At 49.3% G+C, this 11922-nt stretch overlaps 3 protein-coding genes across 3 annotated transcripts; all 3 read right to left on the bottom strand.

Annotated features, from left to right (window-relative positions):
• Window positions 1–101: 101 nt before the first annotated feature.
• RhiXN_10709 (uncharacterized protein) lies at window positions 102–1886 on the bottom strand (the record flags this gene model as incomplete). Its single annotated transcript, XM_043330525.1, has 7 exons — window positions 102–233; window positions 291–368; window positions 433–823; window positions 944–1013; window positions 1074–1196; window positions 1273–1545; window positions 1613–1886. 7 exons carry the CDS (start codon window positions 1884–1886, stop codon window positions 102–104), a joined length of 1341 nt encoding a protein of 446 aa, XP_043185870.1.
• Window positions 1887–2687: 801 nt separating this feature from the next.
• Window positions 2688–5396, bottom strand: RhiXN_10708 (pre-mRNA-splicing factor CLF1; the record flags this gene model as incomplete). The annotated part of the gene is made up of 10 exons (XM_043330524.1): window positions 2688–2839; window positions 2989–3064; window positions 3122–3280; window positions 3335–3356; window positions 3691–3806; window positions 3859–4063; window positions 4202–4482; window positions 4538–4717; window positions 4779–4892; window positions 5046–5396. The coding sequence occupies 10 exons, from the start codon at window positions 5394–5396 to the stop codon at window positions 2688–2690; spliced, it is 1656 nt and encodes a 551-aa protein (XP_043185869.1).
• Window positions 5397–6756: 1360 nt separating this feature from the next.
• Window positions 6757–10250, bottom strand: RhiXN_10707 (Vegetative incompatibility protein HET-E-1; the record flags this gene model as incomplete). Its single annotated transcript, XM_043330523.1, has 8 exons — window positions 6757–7458; window positions 7964–8471; window positions 8516–8907; window positions 8961–9320; window positions 9376–9423; window positions 9476–9614; window positions 9672–9802; window positions 9852–10250. 8 exons carry the CDS (start codon window positions 10248–10250, stop codon window positions 6757–6759), a joined length of 2679 nt encoding a protein of 892 aa, XP_043185868.1.
• Between the last annotated feature and the right edge of the window lie 1672 nt (window positions 10251–11922).

Here is an 11922-nt window from a genome sequence, read left to right as displayed (position 1 = left end):
CAATACCAGCACGAACCAGACAAGATTATAAGGTACTAAAGTGTCTATTCAAAACAGCATGTTTCACTGTCCAGTGTCCGGATTTTGCTAAACCGAGTAGTCTAGAGACGAACCTGACCAAGCCTGGTCCTGCCGAGCTTGGTCATGTCGTCTCCCAAGTGCCAAATGTAACGCGACCAGCCCTCGAATATCCCAGCGCCGATTTGGATATGCAGGCAATCTGATAGCGAGTGCTAGAATAATACAGAATAAGATGTCAAGTCTATCCAGAATGGGCGGAAGGAACTGACTGCATCAGGACGAAGAAGCGCCATCTTGTCCAAACCCAAAAACTTGATCTGCGAATCCCCCTTTTGCGCAATAGCCGCCTGAAATAACGATAAACACTCAGCAACTTGCACTCTACCATGACAGAGCAACCAACAAACGCACCTTGAACGCCTCGTTCATCCGTCCGATCCAACTCCAATTATACCACTCTTGCGAAAACTCCCTGACTTGGGTCAACGGCCCCGACTCTTTATGGCAATCATACTCGTGCCCGGGGAGATACGCCCGAACCAAGACTTCCCGGGCCCTCGTGTCGGCCGAGAGCGCGCGAGAGACCTGGTCCGTCCAGACCCGGACGGCCTCGACAAACGTCTTGTACACGCCCGGGTTGGTCGCTCCCGCCTGGACGTCTTCAGGGTCCCGTGCGCCGGGGAGAGACCCTGTGGTCCAGTGTCCGGCGGTGCTGACGATGAGAGTCTTGTAGTTTCCTTCGGGAGCGGCAGCATGAATTGGTCGAGGTAGGTTTTGGGCGAGAGGTTGTATGATTCGGATGCTTTGGGGCCGAAAAGTGTGTCTGGAACGGACCCGTTTGCATTGTCATTGCGATGCATCTCAAGGTGAATCGAATCGAGTTCGTGGGTGTCAAACAACAGGTCGACGCGGCGGAACGTACGAGCGGTGTACGGTCAATGTCGAACCCATGCGGGAGCTGAGTTGCGTAAGGAGCGGGGACGAAGGGTTGACTGCCAGTAGAGCATGATGTCATTATACGGGACCCTTTGGCCGAGTGCCAAGCGACTTACGGTATAGATGCTGAGGCCAGTCTCGAGGGCCGCTTCCGCCCGTAGGAGCATAATCGGGGGTAGCACGCACATGAGGATAAAGCATGCACGACATGGAGAAAAAGTGTTGCTCCGTAACCGAGTCTGTCGATTCCAAATGCGTTCAATTAAGCGGGTTGGCAAGGCATGCAATTGTGAAAAGTAAAAAAAAAAAACGTACCGCCTACAAAGAACCATCCACCCCGTTCGATTAACATGGTGGCAAAGTCCTCGGCTTCGACCTTTTCGTTGTAGATGCGACACGACTGGGAACGCGGTACCCAGTCGTAGCTGGCGCCGCGAACGACATACTCCCATAGATCGTTGTGGTTGTGGTCCGGCGTTCCATCTTCGCTCATACCCAAATGCCATGTCCGTTCTCGCCCAGAGGCACAGCCAGCAAATCCAAGAGGGGCAAGAGGGTCCCGAGCAACCTCTGGCGTGGGCGTATAGACTTTTTTATAGCCTCAGGATCAGACGCGTTGTAAGGATAGAGCGAGAGGAAATGCTCGAGTGGGTACGATTCAGGCGCCTTGAGCTCCCAGGCCCCGTCTGAGAACTGGTCGGGAGAACATTGTGTCGGCCACGAGCCCTTGGGAGGGAGGAGTAGTAACTAGGTGCGACAAACTGGAGAGCAGCGCTTGGAACGTCGGACGCGTACAAGAGCGCAGACAAAAGGAGCGTCGAGGCCAGTGTGGCGGTGATGATGACTCGGGTGTTGGTCCGTAAAGAATGCATCAGAAACGTCGTCTTGGGAGTACCGAGGTACGTGTAGCGTCCGCGTTCGGTGTCCATGGCGCGGTGATGGTCGAAAGAGCACAAACCAGATTCGCAAGTCGCTTGGATGACTCAGCATTAGCTTATGACTGCGGAGATGGACAGCTGTGCCTAAAACGGGAAGGTATAGAAGCTCGGGCGAGATCTGGGGTGCATGTATCCTGCGGCTATGCCTCGATGGGTGATCCTGATCTTTTCCGAAATGACTCTTGGAGAATCGTTCTCTGTGTATGCTCTTTCTTCTTGCTGTGCGCGCTGCGAGATGTAACTTGAACACAAGCGTTTTCTCTCTCTCTTTTTTTTGCACCCTCCCCTTTACTCGCCGAACATCGGGCCTTGGCAAAAATTACCAAGCATGTGCTATATTTTAACCTGATGGTTCCTGTAACCATAAACTGAAAATCCTGGTCCCGAGGGTCTGGACCCCTCTGAACCCAACGAACAGCGATACACCGTAGCCATGTCGTTATTTTATTCCACAAAAATAGTCAAGTGAGTCCCAACCTCTGACATCATTTCAGGGCACTTTGCCTGCTCGGACAGCGGAGACTACACGCACAACTTTGTCCAGCATACGACAAAATGAAAATAACAAAATTAGTCACCACGGTGTTGTTCACGAATGTTCCTATTCGCAAGTCTCCTTCCCCAGGAATTGTAGAATTACAAAAGCTATAAGAGGCCAAAAACATGTACTCTGTCTGGCCCCGCTCCCAGACTCCAACTCGCCCCTTCCCCCCTCTGCTCTCCCTTTTCTGGGCACGATTTTTTTCCTACGACTAGACCAGATACTTCGTTGCAGAAAAAAACAGGTCACCACTACTCTTCATCCTCGCCATCAGCGTCCTCGTCCTCAGATTCACTATCGCTCTGAGCAGCCTGGGCGTTCTTCCAGGCATGAGCCATTTGCAACAGCTTGAAGGACGTCGGGTTCGCTTCGCGCTCGTCATCGGCAAAGAGCATGTCCCAGTCTAAGAAAAAGCACGTCAGCATAAGACCCGAGAGAGACAAAATCCCAAGGGGGCCAAGTCATTGAAGAACAAATAGATGAAACCCACATTCTTCCAAGCACCACTTCCCTCGCCTCGTCTCCAGCGCTTGATAATCTGGGGCATCATACCCTCGACCTTCTTGAGCTGCTCCTCGGTACCATGTTCCTGCTCAAACGCCTTCCACGCTTCAAGCAACACGACCCGCTACGTTGGCCGAAAATGAGCAACTTGCTTTCGAACACAGTGGATGGAAAAACAAACCTCCTCCTTGAGTCCCTTGGCCCGTAACGAATCGTACCCCTCCTGGAAAACAGCCCGCGCACGATCCGGATCTCCCTTGTCCAGCTCGGCGCCTTCTCCTTCCTCCTCATCGGGATCAGACATCGAAGCAGCCTCGAACAGCGCAAACGCCACCCAGACCTGGCCCATTACTTAGCACCCCAACCCAAATTGGTCGTTAAGAACAGGACACACCTTGACATGTCCGGTCTTGGCACTCAACCGCTTATATAATATAACTCTCTCGTCCTCTCCCTCTCGCGCTCCTCAAACTCGAAATCTCCTTCCTCCTCATCGGATCAGACATCGAAGCAGCCTCGAACAGCGCAAACGCCACCCAGACCTGGCCCATTACTTAGCACCCAACCCAAATTGGTCGTTAAGAACAGGACACACCTTGACATGTCGGTCTTGGCACTCAACCGCTTATATAACTCTCTCGTCCTCTCCCTCTCGCGCTCCTCAAACCGAAATCAATATACGCCTTCACAATAGTTCGGGCATATCCAACGCCGGCTGGTTGATCGCGAGCTCAAACAAGGCACGCGTACGGCAAGGTCCCCAAGCGTGGTCTCGAGCTCGGCAAATTTGATCCATGCGGTGTGTTGGACGGGTCATGGGAGAGGTACTTTTCATACAGTGTGCGGACGCGGTCGAACTCTCGGAGCTAATGGCAGACATGGGTCAGTGGAGCTTTGGGTGGGTTGGGGAGAGACTACCTCGAGTTCTAGCTGGATGTACCCTTTGAACAGGCCTTCTTTGGGACACATGCCTATCGCGGCTCCGAGGAGCTTTCGTGCGGCTGGGAGATCGAGTTGTCGAATCTCGAATCGAGCGGCTTGAATCCAGAGTTTGGCAAAGGTGAATGATTTATGAGGAGAAGCCGGAGGATCGTTTGGTAGATTGACGTGTGCGGGGAACGTCCTGTTACAAGAATCAGATTGGGAACGTGATGTAGAAGGAAATGAGTACAAACCTTGGTCTCAACCTCCTCAAACACGGCATAGTTCAACCACAAGAAAATGTACCTTCTCCAATGCCTCTTTCTCCGCCTGGCGGAACCTGTGCGACAGCCCGTTCGTACACTTCTCGAACTCTGCCCACTGCTTCTTCGGTCCCTTCGCCTTCATCCTTGGCGTACGGTACGCTTCCTCTTCCAGGCGGGTATAGTCAAACCAGACATAGTTGAATGGATCTTGCTGTAATTCATCCTCGTATTGAATGCGACGTCGGCCAAGAACGGCAGATTCCGCACCACTCTTTTCGCCGTGTTGCTTTTCGAATTTTGTGTAAGCAGCATAGAGGGGGCCAGAAATCGAACGAGGGAGGCGGGATAGCGCAAACTGTTCAACGGCGTTAAATCCAAATGTACAAACTCTAACTAGAAAAAAATAATACCTTGTAAATAACTCGTGCACGGTCATACTCTTTCAACCTAGTCTCCATTTTTTGCAAATGCCGCAAATACGGCTTGCGCCTGCGCAACCTCTTCCACACCATCTCCAAAAACTCCAGCGCGGTCTGGAATACCTCGCGCGCCTTGTCTGGCTTGCCCCTCTCCTCTTCAAACTTGGCCCACTTGACCCACACCCGGGGTCAGGCCTGACAGCGATCCAGCGCGCGTATATAGCAGAAGCACGATCCAACTCGTTGTACCGTTCTTCGAGTTGATATACGCCTGCCATGCCATCTGGTTCCCAAGCCATCCATCGCTCAAACACCTGTCGTGCGCCTGGTACGTTTTGGAGTAGTTCTTCGAGATAGACGTATTTTGTACCATAATTGGTCAATACGTGGGAGAAGAGTCACGGCTCGGTCGAACAAGTTACGACTGTGTGCACATTCTTGCTTTTAGTTCCTACAAACGTATATGAGCAAAATCCGTACTCTGATAGTGAACACTCACCATTTCCGTATAACTCAACCACAATCGAACGTCCCTCGCATCCACATCCAGCGCACGCTCATACACACTCCGGGAGCGATCATCTCCCTGACTGGCCTCCCACGACGCATACGCCTGCCACTCTTTAACACTTCCCCTCGTTCGCCTAATACGTTCCTCGAACTCTTTTCGTTTTCGACCTCGGTACTCGTGAAGTTCTTCAAAGTCTTCTACTCGCTGACGAGGTGCTTTAAACGCCGACTCTTGTCGCTCTTGAGCCTCACGCAAGAGCTGTTCGGCGGTAATTTGCACCGCCGCGGGCGCACGGTTTTTGACCCGCGGCGCGCGGTTTTCCGATTGTCGGTCCGACATGGCGAGTGTCGTGGAGGTGCGTCGGGAACCGTTGTTGTGGTGTCACGTGCATCGAGTTTGGCGCCATTATTAATTATAATTTGTGAGCAAGGCGCTTGAAGAATATTTGCAGTCAGATCACAGCATACTCCAATTGGGCTCTGACTTACACCAAACAGAAGCTACATGCTAGTATTACAGATCGAACACGAAACATTAAGGATAATATTCTACAGTGTCTTGGCTAGATGATATCCGCGATGTAGCACTCCCGCCACCTTTCACCAACCAGCATATTATCATAGGCTATTCCTATTCTAAGCCAGCCCTTTTGCGTAATATCGAGCCTATTGATCGTCGGGAACCAACTTTGAATCCCCGGAGGGATCCATAGTACTCTGTTGGAGCTCTCGTCCATTATCCATTCGTTGTGCTTACGAAGGTGCAAGTTGTTTCTGCCTGGAACCATGTGTATCGTACTTCAAGACCGGTATGGCGAATTATCACCCGAGAACTATCTGTCGGGATAGGCTCCAAATCTCTGGGTGAGCTTGACATATAATCGATATTAGAATCGCCGAATCGATCTACCATCGTTTTCATAGCAACATCGTATATTTGGATGCTTTCCTTGTCGGTGATTATAAGATATGCACCGCTTGATGAAACTGCGATATAATCCCAACCAATAATGGAACCGGCTACCTGCGTTCTTTCTGCTTTGGCAACGTCGTACATGTAGAGCTCTTGGTCGTTTTGATAGAATATATGGTCACCGCGAGAGAGATACGAAAACCACAGGTCAATGCGTTTCTGAAAGTATTTCGAATATGTGGTAAAGGAAGCTGCTCGCCAGTGAAGAGGTCCCAAAGGTGTAATAAGTGAAGATGCTCGCCAGTGAAGCGGCCCCACAAGTTGACTTCGTTGCCATTGTCACCAGTAGCCAAACGAGAACTATTAGATGATAGATCCACCCCTAAGAAGCCCCAGGGATTTTCCGTTTTGATCGTGCGTACTAAGCAGTTTCTCTGAACATCCCATACATGCAGCTCACGATCAAGTATATCGCAAATGGCGGCGCTTCGGCCGTCCGGTGATAGTTCAATTCGGTTATATGTGTCTTTGGGAAGAGGATAAAAATGACGAGGGTGGCCTCCGACTTCCTCGCCAGTGGCCAGATCATCACAGATAACGCTAGGCTTTCATACGCCACAAACAGCTTTGTATTTTCGGACGAGAACCTCAACCGCGATATTTTTCCTTGTAGAGGACGGAGATAGCTCCACATCGGTCGCCATAGGACATCCTGTGAATTCCAAACCCTGATTGATTCATCGTGTCTGGAAGCAATATATACCGTCGTTCGAGAGAGCTAAGGATTTTATAGTCGGGAAGCTGTGAAGCGGCCCTTTATTTGAGCCGCCCCGTGATTTACCCTCTGTGCTCCATATGCGTATAGTTTTGTCGTCTGAAGCCGATATAATCCGCGCACCGTCAGCTGAGAATTCGACCGATCTAATTGAGTCGGTGTGGCCCTCGAAAGGTCCGACCATAAGCTCCCGCTTGCCCTATGCCAGATCCGAACTGTTCGATCTAGTGACCCAGAGGCAATACGCTCGCCTTCTGGAGATACCGCAATAGATGTAACGTAGCTGGTGTGGCCTCTTAGGGGATCACCAATTGAAGCGCCACTATAGGTGTTCCATACCCGTACGGTGTGATCATTCGATCCAGAGAAAATGTATTCCCCACAAGGCGAGAACCTCACGCATGAAATTGATTGAGTGTGTCCTTGAAGAATTCGGATACAAGTGCCGTTAATTGCATCCCATATGCGAATAGTGCGATCGATAGAGCCAGAGGCTATCATCAGATCATCAGGAGAGAACATCAAGGACCGGACTGTTCCAGCGTGTCCAACCAATTTTAGGCCGAGACCTGCGGGATTATGGACGGCCCATATTCGGATAGTTTTGTCTTCAGACCCAGAAACTATGCGCATGCTGTCCGATGAGAATGTAGCACAGTTGACTCGATGAGAATGCCCCTCGAAAGGTTCAGAAACGCGTGACCCATCGGACACCTGCCAAACACGGACGTGTGATCATACGAGCTTGAAACAACCAGCCTTCCATCATTTGAAAATTCAACGGACGATATAGGTCTCTGATGTGCTTTGAACTCTATAATATCCGATCCATCATGGAGTTTTTTATGTATATTCGACCATTGTTACCCCCTATCGCGACAAGCTTCCCATCGGCTGAGAAAGACATCGAACGGATCGGCGAACTAGTCTGCCAGGTTCCCAGTGAGGCTTGGTCGACTTGTTCCATATATGTGCCCGATGCATAGACTAGTCCCTTAAATCTTGGTGTGTACCTCGAGCGTATCACGTTAGTCGGCGAGCTGAGTGGTAATGCCGATATATATATGCGGGGTAGAAGCGGAAACATAATTAGTAGTATACTTCCCAACAAAGGTTTGTGCATCATGAGCTAGATCAACTAGATCCGAAATGCATCGGAGGACTATAGAAGGATCCCATGAGGCTCCTTAATAAGGGAAAATTTTATGCTAACACTCACTCTTAGCCACATGTGCAATTTGGTGGAAACAACGGCTCCGGCCACCATGAATTTAGTTAGATTCATTACCTCCATCCAGAACAGTAATCGATAGGACAGAAAATCATACACGAGCTCAAAAACATGCTCGGAAGCCGTTCCTTGTGTTAGGTGGTCTACCCAAAATCGACTAGCGTAGCGAAGCACTGGGGGTATGAGAGCTTCCACTCGATCATTCAGATCAGGAACTTCGTCATCCAGAAGATAAGACGACTCGAGTTGACATATATTAAAGCAAAGTCGTATTTTCATGATCTCCAGACAATGTCTTGCTAAGAACTGATTATGACTTGACCTGTTGCAGAAGTACTTCTGGGAACGCTCTTGTGAAAACATAAAGTCCGGAAAAGAAGCATGGAGAGTAGTGACATAGCTGTTGTGCTCCGAAACGTGCAATACTGAACGTAGAGGTTCGAGAGCCGAAGTAGCTAAATCTGTCCCATCAAGGCCAGAGAGCATAGCAAGAGTGCTAATGAGCACGGGTTCGTACGCACAGATCGACGTCCAAAGCACATTTTGTATGCACGCATATATAAATAGATGCCTGCTTGTTCCGATAGCTCTTTTATGGCTTCGTCATCGCTAGATAGCATGTGCTTCAGTTCGTCCCTGAGGTACAATTCAATATCGGCCTGAACAAGGGATTTTTCTATCTCATGAAGATAAAGTATAGAGTGAGGTCGTTCATTTTCGGCAATCCCTAGCATCATGCTGTTGCGTATTGTTGGCTCTGGTCGACTTGTGACAAAAAACTTGACTGGCAGATCAACAGCATGACGAAATAAGATGTCCAATACGACCTTCACGATGTGAGGATCGCTACATTCGTCCAGCGCATCTATCACGACCACGAGGTTCCTTCTGATCAATCCCTGGAATCCACTAGCGGCTTTGTTATGAGCGAGCTGAATTGCGAGTTGGTATTGAGGGTGCCAATATCTGGATCTCTATCCAAGACTCCACACAATGCATCCCTGAACGGCGCTGAGCGTCGAGCGATTTGATATGCGAGAGTAGGAACAATACGCTTTGCCTCGCTGCACTCGCGCGATGTGCGTGTACAGAAGAAGCTCGCCGCGAGCTGACCGGCGGCATCGAGCCTCTCGCATAGACTGCACGCAATTGTGGTTTTTCCAGTTCCGGCCATTCCATTCATCCAGTATATCTTCGCTTTATGGGGATCATTAGCCCAATCCATCAAATCGCCGAGTATCTGAGTGCGAGTATTTTCGGTGCATGAGCGTCTGCCGATGTCCATCGAGATTGTAGAGTTGTATGTCGCGAGCTTGACCGGCCCCAGGCTTTCTAATTGGGTATTCTTACGTAAAGCAAAATATCTCAGCTTAGGCGGTGCATGTTATGGTATGACTTACAACGAGATGCTTTTTGGTGTCGTTCCATGTGCTCATGCTTGCCTCCGCCTGTTTGGGACCTAAGACAATCATAGTGAAGCAGAGCCAAGACTCTACTCACTTGAAGCTGACGGAACAGCTGTTCAATTTTTCGGTATCGCCTAACAAGATCGTCGTCGTCGCTTGATGGGCCTAGAATTCGTAGTGTTGCGCCCCGAGACTGACGTTTGTCAATGGACTCTAACTCATCCTTAATCTTCCTGTTTGACAATCCCAATTGTTCAGTGTCATCAGTAGCGAGATCACTATAAGCTTACTCTGCAATGCCGTTCATTTTTTCTGTTATTTCTCTCGATGCCCCAACGAGCGAATAATTGGCCAGTAGTTGTACCATAGCCGCGAGTCCATCGGCTAATTCATCGTAATCTTTGCGAAATTTTGCTGCTTCCTAGCCAGAGTGTGAGCTTTTTTTCAAGATTAAAGGACCGGTTACATACTCTAAAGACATGAAGACAAGATATCAGGCCATCAACGGCCGAATGGAGTGGCGGACAGCCTTTCGTACTGATTTGTAATGCATGAAGCGCTTTCTCAAGACCAGTCCAGGACGATTTATGGGTCTGTGGAGTCGAGTTGGAGTCAACCACTACTTTTGGTTGATTTAATATCGCGATTTGCGATGTTATGGTTTGATTAGCTTGCGTGGAGCTACCTGATGTTGGTTGCGGAGGTGCGCTTGGCTGCGGAGATGTACCATGAGAGCGTGCAGAGGATTGGGAAGCATTTTGTGGGCTATCTGGATCAGGCGTAGGTGCGCGGGAGTCGATCGGGGAGCCGGACACGGTGAACCCCAAAAGTGCGGAAAATCCGCATGACGTCCAGATTTTGCCAGACATCCGCACCTAAAATCGCAGAATCCGTACCTCGACGACACACAGAGGTGAGTTGAGGATGCGGACTCATGGAAAAACTGGTCGGATTTTGCCAACACTCCGCATATAACGGGCGATTTTTCACGTTCAGAAAATCCGCACTTTTGGGGTCTACCGTGGGACTGCGAACACGATTTTGACCTTTTGCTCCTCCACCCAGGGTGAAGTAGGGCATCGGATAGACTCGGCGGAAGAATGGACCGCTTTCGCTTGGGAGTTGGAGGCGGAAAAGCCATGTATATTTGGCCTTTTATCTCTTTACCAATAATCCAATGCAAAGATATTTGCCGCACGAAGTAGGTCGTTGGTGACCACAAGTTCTTGGATTTCGGGTTGTAGTTATCCACAAATTAATAGCGCCAGCCCAAGCAAAGCCGCTCGGCGCTAGGCCTCTCCTCCACCGTCGCACCAAAGATTCAGGAGTCTATGGGAGCGCAATAGTAGTGTTGGTAGGCTCGTAACGCCCCAGAGTACCAACTACAGCACTTCCAAACCTCGGCGATTTTGGGTCGAGGATTTGGGCTCATACTCGAGCGGACGGTGGACCATTAATTAGACCTATGGAAACTATTTTCTTTCAAAATCATAGATTTTCAACAATAATACTAAAAGCAACGAATGATGATAAACTCCGAGCTGTTCGGGACCATGATTTGACCCGCGTAGCCTTCTTTACGTGCGGAGCTTCCAGGTTGATTATGATGACAATTTCACCACTATAGGATGTCGGCACTGTTGTCTATCCCCAGTAATGGTCATAAATTGTCTATGCCTATCAAAGTGCACAAAGATATATGAATGTCCTCAGATTCTGCGTAGACGTATACAATTGGCTGGTCTGAGCCGAATTGCATAGCCGCCGCTAAAACTAACAAACGGATCCCAAAAGCGAATATGTATATATTGTAAGTATTCAAATCTCCTAAGATCATGGAACACAATTATCTGCCACACGCCAACTGATCTACCGGTGAATGATATCCAGCGACGTTCCGGCACTACTCTTAGCAACATCAATTAAACCTACTCGCTACTCAACTCTATAGAATAATCACTACAAACCTACGTTTTCCAGCTCAATCATACGTCTGTAGCGTATCCCTGGGTTACACCGACTCCAGCTCCGTACTTATCTCTGCATGTGTCCCGAGCACTCCGCGTTTATTTGGAATGGGTCATGAAAAGTTAACTAAATTGAATATTCCCTTCTAATTTTCATCTGATACTTCTTTGCAAAGATGATGAGATGGGTGACCTAGTTTAAGTTGGAACTAAATGATATTAGATTCGTCATTTCGGTGCGATGAAAATAAACAACCCACTCCTCTCATTTATACACCGCGCGTTTTTGTACAATAGCTATCGCTTTCACCACCATACCACCCTTGGGATAGGGGTGTAGAAAATTTTCAACTAGTCATTAGCAAAGACCATCCCAAGGAAAGGTGCGTACTATCTCAAGAAATCTCTACTGCAACCCAATGTCGGTTGCACCCAGCGTCAACACCAAAGGCTCTGGACCACGCGTAGATTACCGAACTTCGGGAGACCGGGGCGCGTACCATGATTTGGTTCCCCTTTCTTTTGTTAGTCCCATCGATCGAACCTTTCAGAACTTCGATTGTGGTATTCATGC

This window comes from Rhizoctonia solani, chromosome 14 (assembly GCF_016906535.1).
Source record: "Rhizoctonia solani chromosome 14, complete sequence".
Classification (NCBI taxonomy): domain Eukaryota; kingdom Fungi; phylum Basidiomycota; class Agaricomycetes; order Cantharellales; family Ceratobasidiaceae; genus Rhizoctonia; species Rhizoctonia solani.
The sequence above is the reverse complement of the archived record's forward strand: the minus strand, read 5'-3'. Positions and strand labels throughout refer to the sequence as shown.